Below are 27,348 nucleotides of genomic sequence, written 5' to 3'. Positions count from 1 at the left end.
TTCGTATATGTTCTGATATTATATTGTGTTTTTGTTCTGAGTAAATGTGCACGAACTGCACAGATAAATAGCTGCAAACATTTCTTTTGACTGTGTAGGACTTTTGCACTGTAGATGTGTGATAAAGTAATATCAGAACTTTTCAAAACGTAACACAAATAACAGATAAACACAGAATATCACGGAATGACAGATGATGATGCTCTCTGCGGTGCTGTACCGTAAGTAAATGTTACTATGCAATCTTTGTGTGCCGACAGCATTAAAGCCACATTAGCACCTTTAAACGTAAAAAGAAAGTATTGGTTCTGCCCTGGAAGTGAATCATTAATAATAATGCATCATTGTAATCGAAAATACCATTTTAATATTGTACATTACATATTTATATAAGGGTGCCCTCATTGGTAGCCCTGTCTCCTCATACCTCCTGGCTTGCAGGTTCAAATTCCAAATCTACTCTGTTAGACAGAAGTTTGCTTGTTAGCTGAATTGTCATTTCTGCATTTTACATGTGTTCCCTGTGATCTAATGGCATCCCACCTCAGCTTTGTCCTGGGCTGAGCTGCAGGCTAAACCTGTCACCCTTGACTGGGTAAGTAGGGCATGGTTTGATGAATGTGAATCTATGGCCAGTCGGTATACAAAACAGGAAGCAATCATGCCTGAGGACAGAGGTGCCAAAAACTCACTGTTATACAGTCAAATGTTTTTTTTTTCCTTGAACTGGGCTTTCAGCTAAATCAGTCGCAAACTGAAATCACATGTTACGGATGTCATGCCCGGCTCGTACGCTCCTTGTGTGTGCCACGCCCCCTGATTACCCACGTGTGCTTCCCTGATCGTCACCAGCTGTCTCGGATTATTTTGATCAGTCTTGTCCATTTAAGTCCTAGTCGTGGTTGTATCCCTTGTCCATCATTGTGGTTTTGGTGTGGTTTGATGGCTTTAGATGTTCCCTGGTCCTGATTTCCGCAATAAACCCTTCGTCTGCTCTGATCTTCGCCTGTCAGCCTTTTCCTTGCACACCTGCCTGCACGATCGCCGTTCGGTTCCACGCAGATCGTGACAGAATGACGGACCCCAAAAGGAAGAAAAAGCAGAGGAGAAAGAGGATCCCGGAGGAGCCTGAGATCCACCTGGGAGCTTTCTCACTCTCTAGGCTTTGGCTCCCGTTGGAGGAAGAGCGGGAGGAACCCGTCCTGTTCCCGGACCCGGAGTCGATCCGTCTGGGAGCCTGCTCGCTGGCCAGGTTTTGGCTCACGAGCGAGGACGAGGAGGAGGAACCCCTCCTGTTCCTGGACCCGAAGCCGATCCCCGCGGAGCAACTGCCGCCCCCTCGAGCGGTATTTATTCTGGCCCGAGCGGCTGGCCAATTGGGGAGGGATTAGAGCGGTGCGAGACGCTATTCCCCGTGTGCCCCACAACCCTAAAAGGGCCGTGGCCGTCTCACCCGCTCGGGACTTGCCAGTCCTGCAGCCACCGGCAGCCACCCCCGAGGCGCTCCCCTCGCCTCTGCCAGAAGCGAGTTACCCTCACCAATCAATTCTTCGCCCTCGACGGCCTATACTGGAGGGTGATAGAAGATTCGGCGGCTCCATGTAGCCCGGAGCTGGAACAACTCACCGCGCAGCTAGGGAGAAACTTCGATGCGTTCACTCCCACCTCTGATCGGGATGACCTCGAAAGATTGGCAGAGGACCTAAAGAGGCTAATCTCGCTCCGGAAGGCTACGGCTCCAATGCACGTGCAGCCTCCTCTGCCTGCAGCTCCAGTGCCTGTGCAGCCACCCCTGCCTGCAGCTCCAGAGCCCGAGCTGCCGCCTCCGCTGCCTGCTGTCCATGCGCAGCAAGAGCAGCCGCCTCTGCCTGCGGCTCTATCGCCCACGCCCGAGGCACTCCCTACGTCCCTAGTGATTATGGCCCCAGAGACTTTAATTCCTGACCCTCCTCCAGTCCCGTCTGCCTTAGTCCCCAAGGAGGTCCCAGAGGACCCCACCGTAGCTCCTCCCTCTTCGGAGGTAGAGGAGCTAGAATGGGACCCCTCGGGGACCCTTCTGATGACTCCTGCACCCTTACCCCGACGAACTCGACCCCGATCAGGGGCTGTAATGTCTGTGTCCCGAAAGGGGAGAGGACACAGACGAAAGGCTGGGGTCCCTCCCGCCCTACCCCCTGGCTCACCCTCCCTCGCCGATGCTACGGCTCGGTCGGCGCCTGCGGGTCCTGGCCCCCCGGGTCGGCAGTCGCCTACGGGTCCCCCTCAACAACCTCGTCACCCTGCCTCACTCCCTCCGCCGGCTCCTCGGCGGTTGCCTGCAGGTTCCCCGGGGGCGGCTCCTCAGTTGCCTGCGGGTCCTCCCGCTCCAGCTCGTTGGAGGACGTCGCCGCCTGCTGCGGCTCCCCCCCTCTCCTTGCCCTCGCCAGCGTCCCCTCCAGCTCCCTCGTCCCCTTCCCTGGTTTCCCCTCCGACTCCCTCCTCGTCCCCTCTGTCAGTCCCTCGCCTGCCTCCTCGGCCGTTCCGAGGTCCCCTCCTGCTCCGGCCTCCCGGCCGCCAATAGCCCCTCCGGCTGCCTCTCGTCGCCCGCTGGGGCTCCCTCGGACTCCCCTTGGTTCCCCCTCCTTCTCTCCCTACTTTCCTGTCCCTCCAGTGTTTACTCCTTCTCCTGTCTTTGTCCCTCCGTCGTTTGCTCCTTGTCCCTTTGTTCCACCCGGCTCCGCTCCTTGTCCCCCGGTGTTCCCTCCTAGCACTCCTGGTCCTTTTGTCCCGCCTGTTCCCTCTGTTTCGCCCTTTCTTATCTGTCTGTCCACGTTCCCAGTCCTTAGTCAGATCCTGTCCTACGTCCTGTCGCTGACCTTGTTTTGTATCTCGGTCCTGTTCCCTGTGCCCCGTTAACAGTTTTGTTCTTCTGTTCCAGGTCCCGTTTCCCTCGTCCCGTCCGTCGCCTCCTCTTTGGGGGGGAGGGGTTCTGTCATGCCCGGCTCGTATGCTCCTCGTGTCTGCCATGCCCCCTGATTACCCACGTGTCCTTCCCTGATCGTCCCCAGCTGTCTCGGATTATTTTGATCAGTCTTGTCCATTTAAGTCCTAGTCTTGGTTGTATCCCTTGTCCGTCATTCTGTTTTTGGTGTGGTTTGATGGCTTTAGATGTTCCCTGGTCCTGATTCCCGCAATAAACCCTTCATCTGCTCTGATCTTCACCTGTCAGCCTGTTCCTTGCATGCCTGCCCGCACGATCGCCGTTCGGTTCCACGCAGATCGTGACAACGGAATGACTATAATAAGAAACAATTATTTTAAACATTTGCTTTTCCCCTTAACTGAATAATGGCCTATTAACCCCTCCATCCATCCATCTTCCCACCGTTTATCCTAGTCAGGTTTGCAGCAGTCTATTAATCATTCATCGTAAAAACACTTTGTCATTTTGTATTTCTTGAACAATACCTGACATAAATGCCTTATAAAGTAAATTTCAATAAGCTGGTTTAAAGCCAATTTTTCAAAGGACACTAGGGGGAAATAGATGAACTTGCTTCTTAAGTAAAATGGACTGCAGTACATTGATCACGTCTAAATTAAAGAGATATTTCATTGATAAAAAGTGAATTTGTAATTAGGGCATTTAAAGTATTACGTCAATATTGCTGCTTGGGTCTATTTAATCTCAAAGGGACTCTGCTCACTTATCAGGAACTATGATACAGATATATACACAATTATTTTAATTGTAAATCGTTCACATAATTTTAATGCAATCTCGAAGATGGTTTCCTCATGCATTCAGTCAAAATGTTCATTTCCACGGTTCTCCGTGAGAGAAAAGGACCAGCATACCAAACTAATTAATCTAAAAGGTTTTCTTATTTGATTTAATTTGATTTGTACTGACAGTTAAATGTGTTGCTGGGAAAATGCTACACAAGTAACAATAACTGCGGTCCTGGTAGGAATTCCCTGAGTGATTATAGATGTTTAGAAGGGGTACAGTTGCCTAATTACCAGGAAAGAAACTTCGGGGACGTTGGTTGGTTCTGGTTTTGGTAAACCTATATTATTGTAGTCCTTGGAGCAGGCTGGTACGGTGCCCAATCAGACGTAAATGGAGAATGTTCAGAACTTAACATGAATAGATTTTAACAATGGCTCCATCCTACATTTCTAGGGTGGAAGGATTTTCATGACATACTTTTGATGACATTTCTATACCCTTAAACAGGATGGTATTACTGGTGAATTTTAACTGAAAATAATGCTACTTTAACAGAGATGTGCAGCCATTCGTTTACAGTAAATTGAAATTAATGGTCAAATGCAAAATATGAAAGCTTGTAGTCAGATAGTTGTAAAAAGAAATCTACGGTATATCATATCTTCAGGCGAATCAATTTCCTTCTCGTCTTCTTAAGGTAATGAATTTGTAATGCTACGATTTCGCTTCCAGCTGCAGTTATATTTTAGTGAAAATCGGCCCCTTCACAAAGCAATATATACGTGCCATTGTGAAGCTTCAGGCAGCATTACCCAACACGTACGTAAGAGGAAGCGAAAGGCATGAACTGGGAGGAGAGGAAGGTGGGTGGATCTAGACCCTGGTTTAAAAAGGACCTCGGAAGTGACGCCACCATTGCCGGCTGAGGGGCGATTGCAACGGTAAGCTCGGAAAGACGAGCGCTCTGGCGGCTTTCATTAACTTCGCCAGACAATTGGCGGTAAGGATCGGCGTTGATACGCACCATCGCGCACAGAACGCTGAGGTGTAAAGGAAGAGTTTAGGGTATTGCCTACGTTTGAGGTATATTTGATTTGAAGCCGTAGTAGTACTGGAATAGCTGGTGGTCAGAACAATTGAATTTCTAGGGGGTCTGAGGGAGGGGACTTTATCTCTTCGTATTATATTGAACCTAGCGCTGGTGCACACACAAGTTACCAGATGTGCATACGTGCACACGCGTAAGTGCAATGCTACACAGAACAGAGATAATTTATTGTACTTTAGGCTGACGTTCAAGAATGTAGCACGATATTATTCGCGTAGGGTTAAGTCGGCGAAACTAATAATGGGGGCCTTCTCGCTGATGTGCGTTGGATGAAGTTTGACTGGGTGCGACGGAAGGCGCGCGGGGATGCGATGCGCGAGCGGCGGTCCGTAGGTCTGCCGTCCTGTACGCGCAGCGGTGTCTCTTCGCACCGGTCGCCGGGGACGGCGTGAAAGGCTCACCTGGAGGTCTAAGCAGCCCGGTGCAGTGGTCTATGTGTGAACAGCATTGCCCCCCACACTTCCTCCTCAGTTCTGCAGAACCGGCCCCCTGCGAACCCGGCTACTCGGCACAAAGAGGACCACCGCCTCCGCCGTGATGCTGTCCCGCGGGCCAGCTGCTCTCGGTCCCCCTCGGTCTAGTGCCTCGCTTTCGGTTCGGGGTGAGCTGCGGTTCCCCTTCCTCACGGGTTATTTAAAGCTCTGTAACACGTCAAGCGATGCCGTACATGTAACCTTTGGTCGCTGGTGGGTAGGCTTGGTTTCTTTCTTACTCGTTACAAGAAGCGACTTGAAAGCTAGCTAGCTAGCCGGCTAAAAGTGATGGTCGCTTGTGTATTAAGCTTAAACTATAAAGACGGTGTCTAGGTGGCTGGTTACATAGACGATTGTCATTGTTAAAAATCCCAGAAGTGAAGTCTTAGTGTAAAAAAAAAAAAAAAAAAAAAGAGGAAAAAAACTTTATTAGTAAATATTTATTAGTAATTTTAACTTTGCGGTGCGTTTTTGACATTTATATGTAAGACTGACATTTTCGAAATATAAGGTAATGCTTAGATAGGTGCACTTCCTTTTAAAAGAGCACGTTACGTACGTAATGTTTGTGATGTGTGATATACTTGAAAATTAATTTAAGTAGGCTAAATAATGGTTTTTCGCTACAGCCAAGCTTTGTGTAGTGTTAAGAGTTAACTGAGTAAACCGATAGTATAATAGCCTAATACTTAGTTCAAGTAAGTGGTTAAGTACCTGACTTAAACTGCACACTGATGTAGGTTAGGGTCCATAAATCAGAATTGCAGTCTGCAAAACGTTGACCTCATTGAGGTCAGGATGACACAAAGGTACTTCATACCATGCAAATAAGTGAAATCTGTTTCTCTGAATACTGGTAGGTTCCTTGGGGCTATGGTGGCGGTAGATCACTATTTAGAGAGGGTTCTGTAGGCTTTCGCTTTTTCGTTACTTCCTGGCATCGACCAAGTGCAGAGATCCCCCAGAAACTTGCTATGCAGGGATCTGTTGAGCTTTTCCATTTCTGTCGAGCTGCTCAAACTTTCTTTTGCTTTGGTTCAGCTATAGCCTTAAATCATAAGTCGAAGGTTTTGACTACAGATTAATTGTCATCCATCCAGATTTCAGTAACCTCTCGTCCTGAACCTATCCTGGATGCTACGGGCGCAAGGCAGGGTAAAACCTAGGATGTGCCACCAACCCATTACAAATATGTATAATTGTGACTAATTGCATCATTAATTTAGGCAAAATTTAATGGTGGTCAGAAACTATTGATTGGGCAACAATAAGTAATTGTTAGAAGTGATGGATGCATGTTTATCTGTACTGGGAAGTTTCTATTAGGTTGGTAAAGCGGGTTAATATGTGACATCTTGATTATATGTGATCTGTGCCGTGTAGCTGATTCAACCAAGAGCTTAAGAGAGTAACAGTTCTAATGAAAGCCTTGACACTTTGGTTCCAGGACCTGTGTTTTTAGACATTGCTGCTACAGAATGGATTGCACCCCCTCTTTTGGATGCCTTTTTACTTAAACCTAATGAATTTCACTCTTACCTCATTTAATGAATGTTTGCCTGGGAGTAATCCACATAGACCTCTTAGGAACGTAGTACTTTGAACCTGTTTTGTGATAACCATACGCATCAGTCTTGCTTACTGGTTTGTGTATGTTCACTGGCTAATGTAGTTCACCCCCACCCCATGGTTTGATTTCCTCCTCCCTCATCTTTTGAATGTATAATGTCATTTGTGCATGACTTTGATAGGTGGCTGAATTGCATATAAAGCACTGGTGTTTGCTGTTAACACTGTCATTAAACCATAGTTTGTGCAGCCAGCGGACACATGTAACTTCCTCCAGTTGTCAACAAAAGTATAAATGAAAGTGGTCTGTAGCAGACTTTACTTCCCTGCCAAACTTTTAGCTGTAAACCTACGCAAACATTTGGATTCTTGCCCATGCAGATGGCTTTAATGGCCATGTTGGTTATTTGGTTGGATTTATTTGCAATAGTGGGCTGTATTTCCGCATTCAAATATTGATCTTAAAACCATGCCGTCTTGTTTTCGTGTTGTAGAGTGAAAAATTATGCAAAGAATTTCTTCTAACTGCATATCCTGGTCTGGGTCGTGTGGGAGAGGGTGCTAAGTGGCCTATCTGCATGCCTTTGAACTGCAGGAGGAGTTCTAAGAGGGAATTCTAACCCTGAAGGTGTGAGGCAACCACTCATGAGCTTGTCTGTCATTCTCTTGCAAATAGTTTTGTGAATGTGTGTGGCAGTCTCTCTCAACTTTTTTTATATCATACCTTCAGTGTAGAGATGTGCATGATATGCTGCTTGATTGTGCAAAATATTCAGTTTAGGAAATATGCCTTGAGGACATTTGTTGCACAAGCTCTGATGTCTGATTCTTTAAAGTCTCTGTGTCCTGTTGGTTTCCCTCAGTATATGGTAGTAAATAAATTTTATAATGTTTGCTTGCTTTGCACATATTTTAATCGTGAATTGTTTGCTGTAGGATCAGTGTTTACAAAAATTCCACAGCAGGCCACACTGTAAATTCAGCAAACATGATAGCTTCCGTGCTTATGACCAATAATGCAGGTTTTATAAATTACACAGTGAAGACTGTATTGTCTGTGTACATATAAGACGCTTTGTATTTATGGTATCTAAAGTAAAGCTGAATGTTGATTCAAGCTATGGCTGATGCCTCAGTTACTGCTGTAAACCACAAGCCACTGAAGTTAACTTTTTTAGGTTAGCAGGCTATATTTATATACACTATGTGTATATGCTGAAGGCTGGTTTAATTAGTTGTCTGACTTGTTCGTATGATTGTTCTGTCTGCATTCTTTCTCAGGTTTATCGTTTTGTGAAACTGCCTCTGTCATTTTTACAGACAGTAGGGCTGGATGTTGGCACAGATGCCCCAATTCCAATTTACAAGCTAACGATTTGATTCAATCTGATTTTATATGAACCTGATAAGACTGAGACATACTATATTGTAGCCTTCCTTAGTTGGAGTAATTTTTAGGAAGCTCTAAATGGAACACGGATTTACAAATGCAGAGTCACTGGAAACAAATTGTGGAAACCAATGAAGGAAGACCAAAGGCTTGTATACCAAATCCTTATTTGAAGAACACGTGGGAATACTTCCTTAACGACCAATCTTTCTCTTTCAAACCACAAAAAATTACTTCTGACTGAAAAGAATAGCTGAAAATAAAAATGGGCAAGTCAAACTCATGTGCCTTGTGTCAGAATGGGCTTTAACTTAGATGTGTGTAAAAATAAAAATTATCTTATTTGAGGAACATACAGGTATTGTTTAGGGCTGGGAAACAGCCCTGACCTCACAATTTTTGATTAGATTTTGATCCGTAGAGGCCCACCTGGATTCCATTTAGACTCTTCAATCTACTTTTAAGACACATTTACTAATGTGTGATCAAACCAGATCTACTGTAAAAATGACACGTACAGCACTGTAGCATTAACATTGCAAAGCAACATAATTGTTAGCATTACATAACAAAAAGATATTGAAAACAATATATAATTACGTTTCTTTTACTTGCCTGTGAATCCAATAATATCAGTTTTATTTGCATCGTTTGCTTTTATTTGGTTTTATTTTGCTTATATATAATGCTATTTTACATCGCCGTAAGCAGTGTTATGGTGGACTTCCACAAAGATGTTGGCACGCGACAGTTGCACAATATTACTGCAACCCTGCTGTAGGTGAAAGTAGTGCAACCTATACGATATGAGGATCGATACAGTAAAATTTAGTAAATATTTTTCAAAGTCATGGGGGAAAAAGGCATAAATGAAATCTTTGGATTTTGAAAATCAATATTGAATAGTCAAAACTAGGATCACGATTTAATCGTGTGTGTGTGTGTGTGTGTGTGTGTGTGTGTGTGTGTGTGTGTTTTTTTTTTTTTAAATATCTATATCTTTATTAGTGCTGTCTCAAACTATTAATGTAATGTACTAGTAAATAATAAAAAAAATAATAATCAAATTTTTCGATCTGGAATTTATTGATAAGCAATTAAGTTACTCATTTAAAACAACAATTCCCTCCCTCACACACACATCTGAAATTCTTAACATTTCAAATTTATTAAAACATTTCTTAAACATTAGAGCATTATTGACAAAAGGCAAATCTAAGATTCAGTAGGATATCTATGTTAGACTTAAGTAAAAACTATTGCAGTAATTATTTCAGTACACCAATTTGACTTTAATGTTGAAACAGATACTAAAACATGGAATGATTTCATAACTAGAGAAACATATTTTTAACAAACAATAGCAAAGGTAGCTTATAGTTAAGCTTAATTCAGTGAGCAAGGAACGCAAAAGTAACCCCCCCCCCCCCCCCCTTGTTCCTGACTGCTTTGCTGATTAAGCCTAAACATTTGGTGACTAGTGTTAACGGGATCCCTTGAAAGTACTTAAGTTCTTAGCAGTTGCTCTGCTAAATAGCTAAGAAGTTGGTTTTGATAAGTCTGTTAGAATGCCCTTAACATGCTATTCCCCACAGGCTGTTATCCACCCCACGTTTTGTATTACTTGCATTGGTTTGCAGCGCTCCGGATAGGCTGTGAGGCACGATTCACTCTCCCTGGGACATCAGTGCACTTATAATGGACGAGCCACATTCTGTTCCCATCTGAAATAAATGGAAACCATTTAAGTTGTGAAATCAACAATCGATTTGCTGGTTTCTCCCTTCTTGACCTTTTCACTGCACCGTGAAACTTTTCTACAGTGTAAACCAGGCTGCAGACATGAAAAGGTCTCTCTTCATGGGAACCTCTTGTCTAAGTGCTGTGCACAGCTGGGACTATGTCTTTGCACATTGGGAAGATACTGGAGTACCTGTAGGAAAGTCTTGCAAGGGCAATGTAGAAAGTCTGCTCTTGACGCTGTGGGCATCAGTCAGAAGGGCTGGCCTTTGTGCTATTGAAATAATCAGTGATTGAAATCTAAGGTAGCAGTTTGCTGAACACGTTAGCTAAAGATAATGTCGCTTTCTAAATTTTAATTCTGCCTGGACACACACTAGTGCTTAAACGGCTGTTGCATACCCATTTGCTTGGATGTTATATTTTAGTGAGTCTGTGTGGGTTTTGAGGAATAATAGGCATCCCATAGGCCGTACCTTTCATTTTTCTTTTAAAATATTTAGCCTTAAGCAGTCCTTCATTCTTTGTCGTAATCTGCTGTCAGTGTGATACGGTGTACTCTGAATAAAACAGTGTGCCATTATTGAAAGTAGGGCAGCAGGAAAGGCTGGCATTTCACCCTTATACTTGGACAGGCACTAGCAGGTGCACTCTGGCCTACGAGCGATCCAGTTGAGCAAACTGGATTTGGTCACATTCTAGACTGATCTGTAGAACCACCTGGAAACTTCAGTCCAGGGTCCACCTGACCCCCCCAAGAAAAGGAGCACACTGTGCTATAACATGGATCTGGCTCTACAGAGGGGAAGAAAAGTTTTTCATGAAGATATGACATCTGCCTTAACAATGAATGTTAGTTTCTGTATTCTATTTTGCCATGAACCGGAGTTTTAATCTAGAGTCCTGGAACTAATCTAGTGTCCTTTATGTGTTTTGCCTTAACAAGTGGCTAATTATGGATGAAAGTACATTTTGGGTTTCTGAGGTGATTTGTGAAATGTCACCTTCACTTGAGTCTGCTTTTCATTGTCTGCAGAAAGACATGTGTGACTAGGCTTTGCGTGGTAAGATGTCATTCCCTTACACTTAGCTCTTTGTTGGCCCATATCAGTGTCTCTCCATTCAGTAACCCTCTTTCACAATGCATTAAGCTCAGCTGTTCATGTTACCAGCCTATCTTTGCTCCTATCTCAGGAGTCTAGTTAGTGTCTGGCTGTCCTGCCTTTTATCGTTCAAAGTCCCAAAGCCGTTGACTTTGCATAGCTGTCAGCTGTGCCAGGCGCACCCGCCTCCCCTTTGATCAACACGGACGCATTTTTCCAGGCTCCGGATTTAAATGCGGGTGTGACGTCTGTTTGCCTCGCTGTTACTGGAGTCCCCGGGCCTATCCCGCGGGTAGGATCGTCTCGCTGACGTGCGAGCTGTTCGTCACAGGGGCGTGTGTTTGTGCAGCTTAAGTTTCTCTTCCAGGGCTGTGCTGCAGTAAAATGAAACTTAGTGGATGAGCAGCTGGATTGTGTGTGTGTGTGTGTGTGTGTGTGTGTGTGTGTGTGTGTGTGTGTGTGTGTGTGTGTGTGTGTGTGTGTGTGTGTGTGTGTGTGTGTGTGTGTGTGTGTGTGTGTGTGTGTGTGTGTGTCTGTGTGTGTGTGTGAGAGAAGTCATGATGACCTCAGTGCCTGGTGTTTCTCCAGTTGTATTTTGAGAGCATTAAGAAATTGAAGGCCATTGATACTGAATTTTATTGCCTGTTTCCGTGTTTGTGTATAAATTACTGGACCCCTGCATTCTGAAATGTGAATTGGTATTGAATTTTTTTTAAGCTGCATTTTGGCACTCATGGGGTGTTTTGGAGTTTCCTATTTAACTGTAGAGATTCTCACCATTGTTTTTTCAAACAAAAGTGGAACCAGCATGGTTTTAAGTTGGATCCTTCAAGGGCCTGTTTGCCCAGTCTAAGCCCGAGACCCAGCTGTGGCCAGTGACATTTGATACAGATTCTCCGACTAGTTTGCTAAGCAGAAATAATTAGATGAAATCTTTTCCAGAAGAGTTTTGTGCATAAAATGAGTTCCCCAAAATGAGGTGCAGGCTGGGGGTGCACTACTGAACTTTTGTCCTGGGCTCCACAAATTACTGTAGCCAGTACTGCTTGCATAGTTGTAGCAGATCATTTCCGTGTTAGGATTTGTTGCAGCAGGGACCAGTCGAGACCCAGTGCCAGTAAATGAATCCTTATGTCCCCCCTCCCAACCAATAGTTTTCCTTCCAGAACGCCACCAAGTTGATGTGAATGGAAAAAATTAACTGCTCTTTCCCCCTCCCAGCGCCTTAAAAAAATGTAAGACCTTTTTTTTTTTCCTTTGCAGGAAAAAGGGAAGCGGACTGTTCCAAGCGTGTGATCGTGGACGGTGAGCTTGCATCTAGAAAGGGGGGGGGGGGATGTCCATGGGCTGATCTGCCCCAGCTTCCACGTCGTCTTGTCCTCGTGTCTTGTAATGTGAGCCTTTGCTGGCATCTGGCAGGAGAGCGAGAGCAAGAGAGTGAGCAAGTGAGAAACCCAGAGGTGGGGGGAATCCCCTCTTATGAGAGGACGAGGAGGCATCTGCGAAAGAACTGGAGCTCCTAAATCCACCAGCGTGACTCGAGCTGCACAAGCATACAGACTGTGCACGTTGTAGTTGTCCTGCATTTCCCCCTCGGAGGTGAAAAGTGCTGCAGATCATCAGACAAGAGCTCCTTTGGAGAGGCTCCTACTGGGGACCAACAGGCTGATATATATATATTTTTTGTGCATCTGGATTTGCAGTATGGCCAAGAAGAATAGCCAAAAGGGTAAGTCTTCATTCACTTTCAGTCTGCCTTTTGCTTCAGCATTAGCTCCTCTTTGTGCTGCCTCTGTTTTCCTTTAAGGCCACTGTCACTGCATGTACAAGGTGGCGACTACAGCCTTGAGACCCCTGTGTGTTGTTGTGGTGCCACCCCAGGAGATTTCTTACCATGAGCCTCACTGTGCACCGCAGTGCAAATGAGCGCTTAACTCCTCTGCTCCCAAGTGTGAAAAAGGCAGCTTAAGCAGTCTGCCATTGGCATGGGGATCGCCTGCATCTCATAGGGATTGTGTCACGTCCTCCTGCGTGACGTGCAGAATCCTGACCTTATTATGGGGGGTGTTCCCAGCTGTTCCTTGCCGGCTATGCACAGGAAGCTCAGATACATGTCGGTAACCTGCACTTAAGTCGCAGGCTTTCCCGCTCGAACACCTGAGGTTTAGGCAAGTGCTGTGTAATCCTAAATGAGAATGATGTGTTTGCATGAGCACTGGGTCATGTTGCTGTTAGTTTGTTTGGTGCCATGTAGCTGATGTTTGCTCCTGGTGACCCTGTAGATGAGATTTCTCCTGAATTTCTGGGTGTTCAGACTCTCCAGTTGCACGTTCACTCAGGGTAGTACTTGAGAGTGGGCCTGTGTTTCATGCTTTTTGATCCAACATTAAATTAACTTTAATTGTTCTCTTAAAATTCTAGTCTTTTCACTAAGGCTCCAGTCAGCTTAGGGTATGTTCCTTTGCCTGCTGGGATACAGATAGACCTTTCGCTTTCCTGAAACTGTTGCTCAAGGTGCTGATTTTTGGTCTTGTGCACATGTGACCTTGTGGCTTGGGAGCAACTCAAACACACGGTGGATGTTCCTTACCTTAGCTTGCATGTGGCCTTGTGCTGATGTGGTGGAACAGATGAACTCTGGCTAGTGACTAGCATGCTGCAGTCCAGTCTTATCTGGTCCACCGTCTGAGCTCTAGGACACAGAGTGAACTCCAGATGTCCACCCTCAAGATGGGAATTACTTGAGCCCTGTAATTCCACCCTTGCCAATTGCTCTTCTGCTATCTGCAACCTGCCACGCTGTAAAAGTGGGAGGCCAGCCAGCCGTTTATCACAGAGCTTGGAGCGCAGCCCTCTGATGGTCCTAGAGTTTCTTGAAGCGCTTTAAAAGCGGATCAGCTGTCGTCTCGCTTGTTCACCACATTGTTGGTTCTGCCTGGCTGCCACTGTTGGAGAGCCTTCAAGCATGCAGTTTTTAACTTGCCACTTTGGCTTTGATGCCATATTTATGGCACCATTGGCGCTGGAAGGCTTAGTTGGGTTTTTGAAGCGGAAGTACAGAGGCACTGAGTGAGAAGATCCACCTTGTGTCTGAAACAGCAGTGTTTTAGGCATCCTAGTTACTCCCTTATGCACTCCCTCATTTAACTTAAGTTGTTGCTGAAGTATTGGGCTGCTGTGGTGTATTTGAATTCTGACATAGGCTGTGCGCGTTTCCATTAAAAAAAATGCGGTGATGTGCAATGACTTCTTTTCAATAGTGTTTGGTAGCTGCTGACTGCTCTGGTCCTGAGACTTTTGTTTGGCAAATCCGTAGCCTCATTTGAACGACTTTGCAATTCTTGCCACTTAATTAGGGAAATTGACGGGTCAAGGGCACCCAGGAAAGTCCAGAGGGTTTGTGCATGCGGCAGAGTTTCAAGCAGTGGCATTCTCGATGTGGCTCAGATATGATTGTATAATTAGGCAGGCTTTGGCAGGCTTGCCATGAACAGCGTTTCGCTGAGACTGACTACTCCCATGCCAGTCCAGTCAGCTGCGTAGCCAGCCTCCAAAAGGACAGCCAGCTGTGACATGACAACCTTGTCATGTCATCTCTCTTCTGCCACTTTAGGGCTTGGTTGCGCAACTGTACTGCACTGTAACATCAGTGGTGTTAAATGGGGCCAAGTTGCTAAGTGGGGCTGCTAGATCACTTATTACTCAACTGGTATTTTTGATCTGAGTACCTCTACACAACTTCTGGGGGCACAGTCCATACAGATAACATAGATATTTGTTTGTTGTGTCTGTTTATATACTACCTACTCATCCTTGTAGGTATTTGTCACCTATGCTTGATGGTTAATGTGAGTAGTAGTACCTACCATAGAGACACTGGTTTCTGCTCTGAGCAGTTGTTTTTGTTCATGGCTGATTAGCCCCTGTGGCGCTAAGCAGGATGGAGGAACAAGGGAATCCAGTGCTATTGGAGTCTCCAGACCCAGGTAGCAGCTGACTGGCTAAATAGGTTGGACACCTAAGGGTATGAGACATCTGCCTATTTGTGATATCTGTCCCACAGGCAGTGCCTTCCCAGGCTCCTTGTAGGATAAACTGCCGTACCTTGAGCAGGGAGGTTATGCTTTCGTTTAAGCAGAACTGATATTTAAAGAGCATAACTTCAGTATGGTATGTTGGTTTTAAAGGAGGGCCCTTGGCCATGTATTCTTGACCACCTTCAGCAGGTATACTTAGTTCTGCCCTGTGCTATGTTAACACCTGGGGCTGTTTGTTCTAGATGCCAGCGGTGTGGTGTTCGACACTCACGCGAAGATGGTGATGTCCCATGGAGGTACCTTTGAAAGGATGAAGGAGAAGGTAAAGGTTTACTAAACAATCCCCTGCACCCCCCACCCGTGTTCGTGTTCTGCCTCTGCCTTGCCCCGCCCCTTTTTCGCATGCATTTTGTGTGCCCTGCAGTAGTAAATGATTTAAATTACTTAATGTCACATACAGCTGGTATCCTGCTTAAACTTAAAAAAGAAACAAACGTGCTATTCAAATACGGCCATGCCCTCGCCTTCCTGCGTCAATCTGCACCTATTCCAGAATTTCTGGTATTGACAGAGGTCTACCAGTTTAAACCTGGTGCTCCATGAGTGTAGCAGGAAATGGGCATTTTTAAATGCTCACATTAGTACATGATGTTGCAGTGGGTAGGTCTTTTGGCATGACGAATTCCTTGCTGTTCTCACGCTTACTATCACTGTCTGCCTCTCCTTATCTTTCCAAGATATATGCGGTTAGGGCAGTTGTTCCCAACAAGAGCAACAACGAGATCGTTCTGGTCTTGCAGCACTTTGACAACTGCGTTGACCGTGCCGTCCAAGCCTTCGTGGAAGGTAATGTGGCAGCAACTTGCCCCCCCCCATGTCTCTGTGACACATGAATTGACACACAAACGGTTGTGAATTACCCAAATCTTGGTCTGCCTACACTGAACATGCTGTGATGTGCATTACTGCAATTAACAATGTACAAATTTACGGTGCCGCCAGGTCAACAAGTTTAAGGTAATTAAAATTCAAATTTGTCTGTTTTAAAAATCATCCATCCTGCCACAGTTGGACGATGGTTGCTTTCAGCTGCTACGCTAACTAGCTGAGAGCTGATTATAGTTTTCCTCCTAAATTATTAGCTCAGAAATCAAAAGCCTAGTTTGGGGAAACTTTGAGGATTTGGCGTTGACGGCAGTTTAAACGCTGCTATAACCTGCACCGTAGTGTTATGGTTGAAAAATGTTTTGGATGCCCTTTGAATCAAATTGCCCCTAGAAGTTTTTTTTTTTTTTTTTTTTTTTTTCTTTCTTTCTGAAATGGTTCTGGTGAGTCAGGCTTGGCAGCCTGTAAGTCTGCCTCAGTCTGCGTGTGTCTGGACCAACAGCCAGGCCCTGACGTGGCAGTGCTGGAGTAGACTGCCGGACTCAAGCCACAAACAACAGTCGCTTTGACTCCAAGCCCAGGAAATGATCCCCACCCACCCCCAGTCCCAGAGCTTTTCCAGAGGTCTGCTGCTGTTTAGTCCTTGCCTGCTTCTCTCAGGCGACACCTCGTTAGTTGACTGCCCCCAGACTCGGTGGCCGGCTGTCCAGGGCAAACTGACGGGGTCAGCTTTGCCCCCGTGTCCTCAGGGATTTAACATTAAAGCTCAGAAGTGCTCTGTCTTCCTTTTTCTGCATCTTATTCCATTTTGTTAGTTCTGTATTGGGATGTATACCTTGGTTACAGGAGTGTGGTGGGATCCACACTGTCTGTTCCTCCCTGTAAGATCTATAAGCCAGTGAAATGGTTAAAGACGCCTGACGGTTTTAAAAAGTCGGCCTCAACTTTGTCATGCTCCCCATTTCTCCAATATTCTGAAATTCAAACATTAGTGTTTTCGTTACTTTAAGTCGAGTTGAGTGGTGCGTCACCATAATCACGTGTCACACCAGTCTGTCACTCATGGCTGTCCATTTTGAAAGGTTACATGTCTGACATGATTTGGATGTTTGTCTGTTTCCCCGTCAGGCAGTGCAGCTGATATTTTGAAGGAGTGGAATGTGACTGGTAAAAAGAAGGTATGCATGTGTGCTAACTGCACATTGTTTTAATCTGCAAGATGTATAATTAGCCTTTTTAAGTTATTTTGTGCTGGAATAGCGCTGGCTGAAACTGGTTTCTCCCTTTCGTAATCCCTGTATTACAATGCTTTTGGAAACCAGCCCAAGAAGAAAAAACCCAAACCCCAACCAGAACCACAGCCAGAACCTGCCCAAGCTGTGGTCACCCCTCCTGCGGAGAGCAAAGATGAAGTGAATGGGTTCCATGCCAATGGGTCGGTCATGGATGGTGACTCTTTGGACTCCCTGAGCGAGCAGCTGGAGTCCGCTTCCCTTGATGCCATCGAGCTGGACTCGGAGACTGCAACGCCTGACCTTTTGGATGCAGGTATCTGGGTAGTATGGGAACCTCGAGAGAGATGCGTGCTGCTCTGCAGTTCAGTCCGTCATTAGAGCATCATCAAAAGTATAGGCAGTTACACGGATATCCAAGGAGTCTGCATGCCGGTGACTTTGTAACGTAATTCTGTGAAGATGTAGCTGAGTCTTGTTCAAATCCCTGCTTTCTATTTTAATTGTTCCAGCTAACTTGCGTCATTATATTTGCTCCGCTCAGCTGGTACAAACTTGGTTCTTCAGACATATAACAGATTATTAACAGCTTTTGGTATCTATAAAGAACATTATGAATATAGGAAGTAACAGTAATTCACCCACACTGCCAAGTATTTAAGTGACAAACTAGCAGAGAATACAAATGCACTTTATGCTAATGAACATTTTACTATGGGGGGGGGCTTTTTATCTAGGTTGTAGCATTTTGTGTGTTTGTAGAATTCAAGATACTAGATTTCTGCTATCTTGTATTAACCTCAGACTGTTGGCATTTAGTTCCGTTGCTTCCTGGTGCTGTTTAACCCAAAATATCTGCCTTGTTTTAAGCTGCTGATATGGATTCTAAACCCGCCACGCTGAGTCCGAGCTTTCAACACTCCCACATGGGGAGAAGTCACCAGGCTCCACGTGGCAGCAAGAACCGTCCTCGTCCCTCCCTCACCTCCCAGCAGGCATCTGCCTTCTCCCTGCTTGCCCTCGATAGCCAGCATGGGGCGTCTGCCAACAAGAAGATAGGTAAGCCAGAAAGGGAAGCGCAAAGCGGTTTAAAACTGATGGCACATTCAGCATTTTCTGAATCATTGAGGGTATAATGAGAGCTGCGGTTTCTGTATTTGGCCCTGATAAGAATAGAATACAGTGAGTGGGTTTGAATAAATTTGGTCTTGAGGATTGAAACAAATGGGTCCTCAGTAGCACTGTTACTGTTCGGTTATTGAGCTGAAGCTGTTCCTGCGGCCACCACAAAGTAGGAAGAAGGGTAGAGGTGCTGGATGTCTCTTTCAGTAAGATTTGATTAACGACCTACTGTGGGTGGATCCCTCAGTTTCTGCTGGAATGTGTAGATCAGTGTTTCCCAAACTGGTCCTCAGGGACTGGGAGCTGGGAGGGAGCAAAAACGAGGACTGTCTGGTGGTCCACGATGACCGGGTTGGGAAACACTGGTGTAGATTACCTGTTTGCACTGTCAACAATGACATGGTTGCAGTGTGGCAAATGAATGTCAAGCTGTTTCTTTCAGCGATGTCTGACTGTTTTTGGTCTGGAACACGCAGAGCTTTGTTAAACATTGGTTCAGTTTCTAACCCCTACATAAATGGTAAATTTTTGCACTTTATCAGCACATATTGGACTATATTGAATATGGACGTCAACAATAAAGTGCAAATCCTCATTCTATAAGCTGTGCTTCAGTTGCTTCTAATGGTAAACTTAACGGTCGTGCTACTTGATACTGTATCCTGGTATAGGCGTTTTTGGGCCTGGCAGGCTGCCATGGCTACAGGATTGGCGAGGTTTCAAGAAACGGTTAAGGAATTATATAGAGCTGAGTTTATGATTTTCGGCCATATGATCATATGGGCAGACCTAGAAAGGCCTTTTAGTTCAATGCTAATGTTTGAGGGTTTTTTAAGTTGCTGTTTTAAAATTCCGCAATGTAATCCTTGTCCTCTTGTAAAATCAACAGTACATCATGGTGTTTTTACCATGTACATGAATGAACAAATTCACTCAACATAATGAGTCTATGTTTAACTGCTTTAATATGAAATCAGTTTCCAGATCATCAGTCTCAACAAAAGTTTTAGACGTGGAAGATTAGGTCCCAGAGGTATTCATGCAGTTTGCACATTATCTTCAGAGAAAGTGGTGAATTTGGAATTTTAAAGGAAAAGTCGTCTTTAGGGTGGCCTCCATCCCCCAGTATTTATAATTGGAGTAGTTTTGGTTGGTGTTTGTCAGCAGCCTGATACCTTGTCTCCACCTTTCTCAGCACCTAACATCGATAAGTCCATCAAAGACTTGCAGCGCTGCACTGCCTCTCTCACTCGCTACCGCGTCGTGGTGAAACAGGAAATGGACTCTTCCATCAAGAGGATGAAGCAGACCTTTGCTGAGCTCCAGAGCTGGTCAGCATTTCTCCATCACATTTCATTGGTATCTAGGCTTCCTGCCCAGTTGAAGTGATTATTTACCTTGTGTGTGGCAACCTTGTACGGTTGTTTTTATATGTATAATTTAAAAGGGGTAGAGTGCTAAACGGTGGTTATAAACAGGTATAACCTTAAAGTTGTGTTGGTACTTTTAACCGCAGTGCCCAAGCAGTCTTTGCTAGCATTATTTTACAGCTGGGAGCATAGAGCACCTCTGGCTTGTCAACATAAGCAAAAATGATGCTGTATGACCTCCTGTCTATTTGTTCTTTTGGTAGAAACACATTGATATGTGTCACGATGTTAATGTCACTTAAGAGCCTAAAACTAACAGTGGATCAGTTCAGGATGAACTCTGCACTGTTCCATGATCGGTCAGGTTGTCCTGGAAAAACAGATTTTAACATGTCTCATCAGTTTGTTCAAAGATTAAATTAATTTTCCCTCATCCCATAAAGTGTAAAGAAGGTATCACAAAGACTGGTTGGCATCTGAAAGTGGAGGCCTTATCTTATCAGGGGTATGCGAAAGGTCATGGGTGCTGTGACATGCTCTGTAATCATGTCTCTCTTTCAGCCTGATGGATCGAGAGGTGGCCCTGTTAGCAGAGATGGATAAAGTTAAAGCTGAGGCTAGTAAGTGCTTCCTCCATGTGACCTCATCTTATCAATACATTTCTGATGTGGTGAATTTGTCTGGAATGATGATTTTCTTGATCAGTAGGGCATTGACAAAATTCCAGCATACTGTAGAATAGCATTCCAAATGGTTGGTGTATATAGATGGTTGGTATATATTTTCATATAGTAATGCTAAAGTAATGCTGACTGTTATTGTAATGACACATTTTGGCTTGATGCTGTTTTTTTGCCTTAAAGAAGCAAGATTGCAAGCTTCACCATTTCTTAGATGTTTGATGCAGGTGTTGCCATCTTTGGGCTGAGGAGAAGGAATGTGTAATTACTTAATTGAGGTCTTCATTAGCTGGATCAGTGGAGGTGGCATGAGGAAGGCCAGAAGAGTTTGAGGTGCTGGATTGTGGTATCTGGGGAGTGATGTCGCTTTGTGTAAAAGGGGGTGGTTTAGGGGAGGCAGCCTTTTATCAGGGTGCTCTGTGTGATGGTTGACCAGATTGCTCCCCATCCATAGCTACTACAGACAAGGGAATCCTCTGCTGAAGATATCCAAGGCAGAGTACAGTAGTGAGTGTAGTCGGAGCAGTCAGTCCTGTGCGGTGTCCTTCCTTATCAGCCAGCTGTTTGGAGGCAGCTGGTCTACTCCAGAGTTCGAACTCTGAGCGAGCTTGACTGCATAATCAAGATGCTGAGCAAGCAAAATGCGTAGATCTGTGGCTAGATAATTATCTCTGCAAATGCCTACTAGAGGTGTGTGCACGTGGGTGTCACACTTAGAGGCATGGCTTGCCGGTTCACATGCTTAACGATCATGCTCTGTTCCAGTGGCCATTCTGGATGGCCGCCAGAAGAGGGCAGAGGAGCTCCGCCGGCTGACTGACCGGTCAGGCGCCATGTCAGAGGATCAGTTGACCGAATTGCGTGCAGACATCAAGGTGAGACTCCCAAGGAACTGGGAGAGTCCAAGCCTATATGGCCTCAAAGTATCCTTTTGGTGTAATAGTTGGATTTCTAGTGTGCCATCTGCTAACCAAAACTGTTTCACTGTTGGCAGCACTTTGTTAGTGAGCGCAAGTACGATGAGGACCTAGGGAGGGCTGTGAAGTTTACTTATGAGATGGAGCCTCTGAAGAAGAGCATCATGAACTTTGGACAAGGTAAAGCTCTGCATGAGATATTAACTTGAAGGAGCCAACAAGGCTCCCTTTGTCAATGAGACAACTTCCTATGATGGACCCCATAAGTCAGTGGTTTTTCCGTGTTCTTTGCTGTCAGTGTACCACCCACAGACTGGTTATTCCAGTCGCTCCCGCTGTAGTTCTGCCGCCTCCTCAGTTACTGGCACGACTTCCCAGGAGGGGCCGTCCACACCTCTGCCCCAGTCCTCATCACATGGGGGTCGTGTTGTCCAGCCTAGTAAACAGGTAAGTGGCCAACAGTGCCGAGCATGTGATGCAATTCCACTTTCCGCTGGCAGTACCTCTTCTGATCCGATCGTTCTTTTTGTGGGCAAATGCAGGGTAATCAAGGTAACCGGCGTTCTGGTCAAGGGCTCTCGTCTGGGGGTCAGAAGTTCAACAGTGGCGCTCACCAGGATAGGAACCCCAATCGGACAAGCCGCCGTTACCCTGATGCCTGTGGAGGAGGTCCAAATATGAGCAGCACCTCGCCATCCTCCCCACTGTACACAGTCTCCACAAATGGTTCCTCTTGGCCCACTCCAGTCACCCCCCAACCGGACCAACCACCTAACAGCTTGCCCCAGAGACCCCCAAGGACTCGCTGCCCCTGACATTACACCCTGCACATCATGTCCACTCATGCCCCAAAAATATCCCCAACTTCCACAATGAAGGATAGAACTGAAGTTTACATCTTTCCATTTTCTTGAGCTGTAGTGCCACCTATAGGCAACCTCATTTGTCCTGTAGTTGGAAAAACCTTTCCCTGCGTTATGCCATATAATCTTCCTCTTCCATTTCCTGTCTGCTGATGGCTATACTTCCCTTGCTCTGTGACATCCACAGACCCCCCCATTACCCCCTTACTTTAAAAGCAGTGTCTGCAGGAGCCTTTTTTTTTTATTTAATTTTTTTTATGAAGCCACTGGCTCCATCAATGAAAGACCTCCCCCTCCTCCACTCTATAGTTGTATACATCTTTTATTTTAGCTTTTGATTTAGTTTTTCCTGTAGTTTCATTTCCATTCCTCTTTTTTTTTTTTTTTTTTTTTTTGCTTTAGTGTCCTTTGCTTTGGTGGACTCTTCATAGTAAATCGTAGAGGGGCAGTCGACCTTATCGGTCTGCCATTAGTACAACACTACTAAGCTCAGGAATGAAGGAGACAAGCTTTCGGCTCGACACTATCGGCTCTCCTTGCCATCAAGGCCATGGGTTATGGGCTTTGTCTCAGTTCATGGATGCCTGCTTGTAATGCTTATGCATGGTAGAAACATAAAAGTGGAAAGTGTTACGTTTCTAATGGAGACTGAGGTGCACATGCTGCAGTTTCACCTTTAGATGGCACTATAGCTGTTGCAAGCCAAACACAGGCCCGGGTTTATGTGAAGTCAAAGGCTTTGATCGTTGTGTAGAATGGAGTAGACAATGTGCACACATCCTCATGCATTCAATATGTTTTTTGTTTGTCAAATCCAAGTGCCGTGCTTATTCTGTTCTATAGGGGAAAAATCTGTTCCCAGTATCTTTCCTTCCAGTTTGCATTATGGCTGTATGTTGTAACAAGCTTCCCACCCCTGTCAGTGGTGCCAGGGAAAGGTTTTAAAACAAATGTGCTTGACAGTAGAAAGAAAGCTGAAGACTGACGCTGTGCTTTTTAGCCTGGTGCCGAGAAGCTGTTTGCAGTTAATGCTACAAGCTGTTGATTGTGGTCAGTTTTACAGAAACCTGCTTTGAAACGTCTTTTGGCCTAGATAATATGTTGTATGGCTGCAGCAGTGGCAGATACCGACTTTTGGCTCTCTGATATAGAAGGTAGCTGTATGTGCAAAGTATTGCTAAAACATCTGCTCCTGGTTTTGGAGAACAGTTTTGGTTGACCATGCTGATTGGTTGGGTTTGATTTAGCAGCCACTGGTTGATGCTCAAACCAGAGATGAGGTGCTTCCTTTGGGAGATGATTGGAACTGATGTCTATCAGATGAAAGTAGCATCAAGTTCTTCGGCATGGCAGTGAAACAATCCCCCCCCAACCCCCCCAGCCCCTTTTTTTTAAACTCCTTACTGGTCAGCAGTGCCAACTTGGCTTCATTCTCACTTCCCTCCCACTCGTGACGTTTTTTTTTGCTATTGCCCTCTCTGCATTGTGCGGAGGTGCCTGTCTCCTCTGCCCGCTGTGCGGCCATGTTCTGTTGGCTCAGCTTTCTGTGAGTTCAGAGTTTCGTTTTACGGTCACCTCAGCCCGAGTTTGTTGCGCTGGGCCTGACGGTCCGTTCACTTTCATGACTGAACTAGCCTTTTGGATCATCGTTTAATCTCACTTGGTGCCTCCATACCTTGCCTACTGTCTAGTTCTTGACCCCAGTTGCTACACCATGCCCTGGGGTTATTTAATGTAAATGTAGTGGCCTCCAAAGAATCAATGTTATCTGGTTCTAGTTGCTGCCTTAATACTGCCTCTTTGGTAAAACTTAATCTTTTTATGGAGGGATATGATGCAGGATCACCATTTTTGATTAATTCTGCTTGTTTAGCCTATACTACACTTTCAAAGTTTTTTCACGCAATCGCATCTTTCTTGAATGCTCACTTCACCTTGGGACATCCACTACATATATCCTCCTCCAAGACCCCCCCCCCCCCCCCCCCCCACATTGGGACTTACTGCCACAGTGAATCTGAGACGATTGTTAACTAAAGTGCCTTCTCTCCTCTTTGTCCCCCTTCCCTTCTTCATTCTGCTAAACATGGACCAAAGACTCTAAGAGCCTGATTGCCCACATTCTCTCCTCAGCATAGCCACAACTTGGACACTGCATAGTCGCTGACATGCCTCTCATTTACTATAATAAAGTGTTAGCAAATGCAATATTTGTTTCTGACTCTTTGTGTTGCTTTAGACCTAAATATATTCATGTTGGGTTGATGAAGTTACCTTTTTTAAGAAAAGCGATGCACAGAGTCTTTTGAAATAATACTATTGGGGAATTATATGGCCAAGTAGCATACATGCATATGAAGGCTGATAAACTGCTGTGATGCCTGTGCTGGTGTTTAAAAATCAGAAGTATTTAAATTGGTTTTGGACTAAATAAAATTACATTTAATTCCAATTATTTTTAAGCCTTTATGGCAATTTCAATTAACCATTAATTTCATGGGAAAAGAGGTGCATATGCGACAGGTTTTAGTTCTATGCCATAAAATACTGGCAAAACTTGACCCAAAGCATTTTCCCTGGTGTAACAGCTTTTCATGGAAACTTAGCCTTGTGATGGACTTGACCTACGCGGGAGCTAAAAGAGCACATTCATTGTTCTGGTCTGTAGTCTGATGTGACCAGAGTAACTTGTGCCTTTTATTTTTGTTGTAATGCGGTTTCTTGGATGTATTGCACTACACTGACGCCCTGAGCAACTTTGAACGTTGAGGCTTTAATTGGCTAATCCTCAGATGCACCTTTTGGTTTGGTTTAGACCCAGATACAGCCTGCAAGATCTTTACTTTAATGAGGGGAAGGAAATTATGAGCAGATCAGCTTTCTAAGACTTTCTAAGGCTTGCTGTTTCGAGGTAATATGTCTCACACATTTGAGAGACCTGTATTTCAAAGTAGTGCAGCCACAGGGAGCATCAAAGCCCGGCTTAACCTTGTGATTTGAACGATGAGGGGCCCTTCTCTCGACACTCATTTTATTTGGGTTATTTTATTTCACCAGCTGTAGTATTTAGTGACTGGTCAGGATAACCAGATGCGTATGTGGCAGTTGAGTACCTTGATTACCATAATGAGCTTCTAAATTTTGCACTGCGCAGTCTGAAATCCCAAGGGAAGCTCCTGTTTATCTTGACATAAAATGTAATTTTATTTTATTTGAATGTAAAATAAGGGACCCTCGAGTGTGAGCAAGTTTAAACAACTTTAGGTTTGAAACTTTAGGTACGTACATCAGATTTCATAGGTACTATAGAAAAAAATAGACATCTTTCTTTTTTCAGCACTGATATTTCTGTCCGTACACTACATATTATATTAAATTGCTGATGCTGAATTTCACATGGATTATGGTCTAGATGCTATGAGAAGCTGTACTGCAAGTCAGAGGGTAATAATCGTATTGACAAATGTGCATACTAGTGATAAAGATTAATCTGAACTTAATGCAAAATTCCCCTTTTTAACTGGGTAAAATTAGTTCTACTGACACAAACTCCCAAAATAAGGATTCCTGATGCCTTTAGTTTTCACAGCAATGTTAACAGTAGCAAGCTTTTATAGACTGATATCTGTGATTCTATTAAAATGTTATTCTCATGTAAAACCTCTGCCTATTGTATTTTTTCCCCTTGGTTTGCATAATAGCAAGAAATTTAATCATCAATGAATAACAGCATGTTTGTGAGAGCGAGCAGCCCCTACTGCCGTATAAGGAAAAATCTGAGCATGTAACAGAGGCCAATCAAAAGCCTGGTGTGTGGGGGCTTCCTGGTAAGTTCAGTGTTTCTATGTGCCAGTCTGTTGTAATGCGCAGACTATTTGCAACTTGGAAACGATTCATTCAATCACATGTTTTTGGACTGTAGGAGGAAACATGGGAATTGAACCCATACTTGAGAAACAGAGGTATGATGCCACAGTTACCACATCATCTAATATATATTTTTTTTATTTCCATTTCCCTTTCTTCACCAGTGACTGCCAGCTATTTGCCGCCTGAAAAAACTGGAATTTGGATTAACAAGTTAGAATCTACTGTAGTTGATTATGAGCTGACAGACCAGTCCTCAATTTTGCACTTCACCTATTCTGACAGTAATAAATATGTGAACAGGTGAAGAATATTGCTGAATTACAATCAGCTAGTAACTTCCAGACAGAGAAACACAACAAGCTTGCTTTGCTGTTTCCATCTCCCACTTCCCACACTGAAAGCAAATATCCAGATGGCCAAGATCTGTCCTCTTTCAGTATTTCCTATAGGTTGTATATCTAGGTGTAGGTTTGGGTATGGATGGAAGGGACGTGTCCCCAGAAATATTGTAGGAGTATCGTGTGTTTTTAGGAGGGCGGGGGGTTTTGGGGATGATTTAGTTCTTAGCTGTGTGCGAACCAAACCTACGTGCTTCTTATATCTTTCAGGAAGCGCTAGGCACGAGCCAGTAGACATGCTGAGTGGGATTCTTAATATTTTTGGAAATCTCTGATTTTTAGCCACTCAAAAATGTGTATAAAGGTGAGATGAGACTGACTGATGATGATTATATAATGATAGTATATTTAAATATTTACACCACAACAGTCAATTTTTTTGTACTGTAGTATATTCCTATGTGATTATTATGCAGGCCATTGGTTATTGCTTGTGTGTACATGTTTTTGCGATGCTCGTATTTTACCACGGGGTGTCAGTGTTGGGAAACATCTACTTCGCTGCTGTTTCGTCAACTTTGCGGAAGCGATGAGTGCTGGTGTAAAATGCTTAATGACTTTGAATAAGCACGAGAATTCGCATGGGAGTGAACACTATAATCATTTTTACTGTGTCATTGGGATGTGGAGGAGAAAAGAAATTTTCAGCTTTCTAGAATTTCATACTGCCCCTGCCTTACACATTCATCTAACCGTTTTCAGTCATTACGAAATTAGTCATCAGACTCTATGAATAGTATAACGTTCTAGAATTTACATTATCTTTTTAGAAATTAACCTCAGCATGTTTTAGCGTTGGGCAAAATACTGCTTTTAGATATATTTATGTTGGACCCATGAACCTATACTGAAAAAGCTGATGGTAACAGATGGATCTAT

The 27,348-nt window shown here is 44.5% G+C and overlaps 1 protein-coding gene across 4 annotated transcripts; it reads left to right on the top strand.

The window, feature by feature from the left end:
• The first annotated feature begins 4,546 nt into the window (after positions 1-4,546).
• Positions 4,547-25,861, top strand: spats2 (spermatogenesis associated serine rich 2). 4 transcript variants are annotated; one of them, XM_049016864.1, is made up of 14 exons: positions 4,565-4,653; positions 12,359-12,400; positions 12,515-12,824; positions 15,375-15,454; positions 15,870-15,978; positions 17,146-17,195; positions 17,340-17,565; positions 18,120-18,308; positions 19,567-19,702; positions 20,303-20,361; positions 21,187-21,296; positions 21,416-21,518; positions 21,637-21,785; positions 21,881-25,861. In XM_049016864.1, exons 3-14 carry the CDS (start codon positions 12,800-12,802, stop codon positions 22,151-22,153), a joined length of 1,509 nt encoding a protein of 502 aa, XP_048872821.1. In that variant the 5' UTR covers positions 4,565-4,653; positions 12,359-12,400; positions 12,515-12,799; the 3' UTR covers positions 22,154-25,861. The 4 variants fall into 4 exon arrangements, with proteins under 4 accessions (XP_048872820.1, XP_048872821.1, XP_048872818.1 ...); XM_049016862.1 differs by having other exon boundaries at positions 4,613-4,712; XM_049016863.1 differs by having other exon boundaries at positions 4,547-4,653; positions 12,359-12,824.
• The last annotated feature ends 1,487 nt before the right edge of the window (positions 25,862-27,348 follow it).

The sequence above is a fragment of the Brienomyrus brachyistius genome, chromosome 6 (genome assembly GCF_023856365.1).
Source record: "Brienomyrus brachyistius isolate T26 chromosome 6, BBRACH_0.4, whole genome shotgun sequence".
NCBI classification, from domain to species: domain Eukaryota; kingdom Metazoa; phylum Chordata; class Actinopteri; order Osteoglossiformes; family Mormyridae; genus Brienomyrus; species Brienomyrus brachyistius.
The sequence above is the reverse complement of the archived record's forward strand: the minus strand, read 5'-3'. Positions and strand labels throughout refer to the sequence as shown.

Excerpts from the sequence above, each read along its gene's own strand:
- spats2 (XM_049016863.1), top strand. The coding sequence starts at position 12,800 with ATGGCCAAGAAGAATAGCCAAAAGG. Across the intron at positions 20,362-21,186 it reads TAAAGTTAAAGCTGAGGCTA|TGGCCATTCTGGATGGCCGC; the intron begins GTAAGTGCTTCC and ends GCTCTGTTCCAG. Across the intron at positions 21,297-21,415 it reads AATTGCGTGCAGACATCAAG|CACTTTGTTAGTGAGCGCAA; the intron begins GTGAGACTCCCA and ends CACTGTTGGCAG.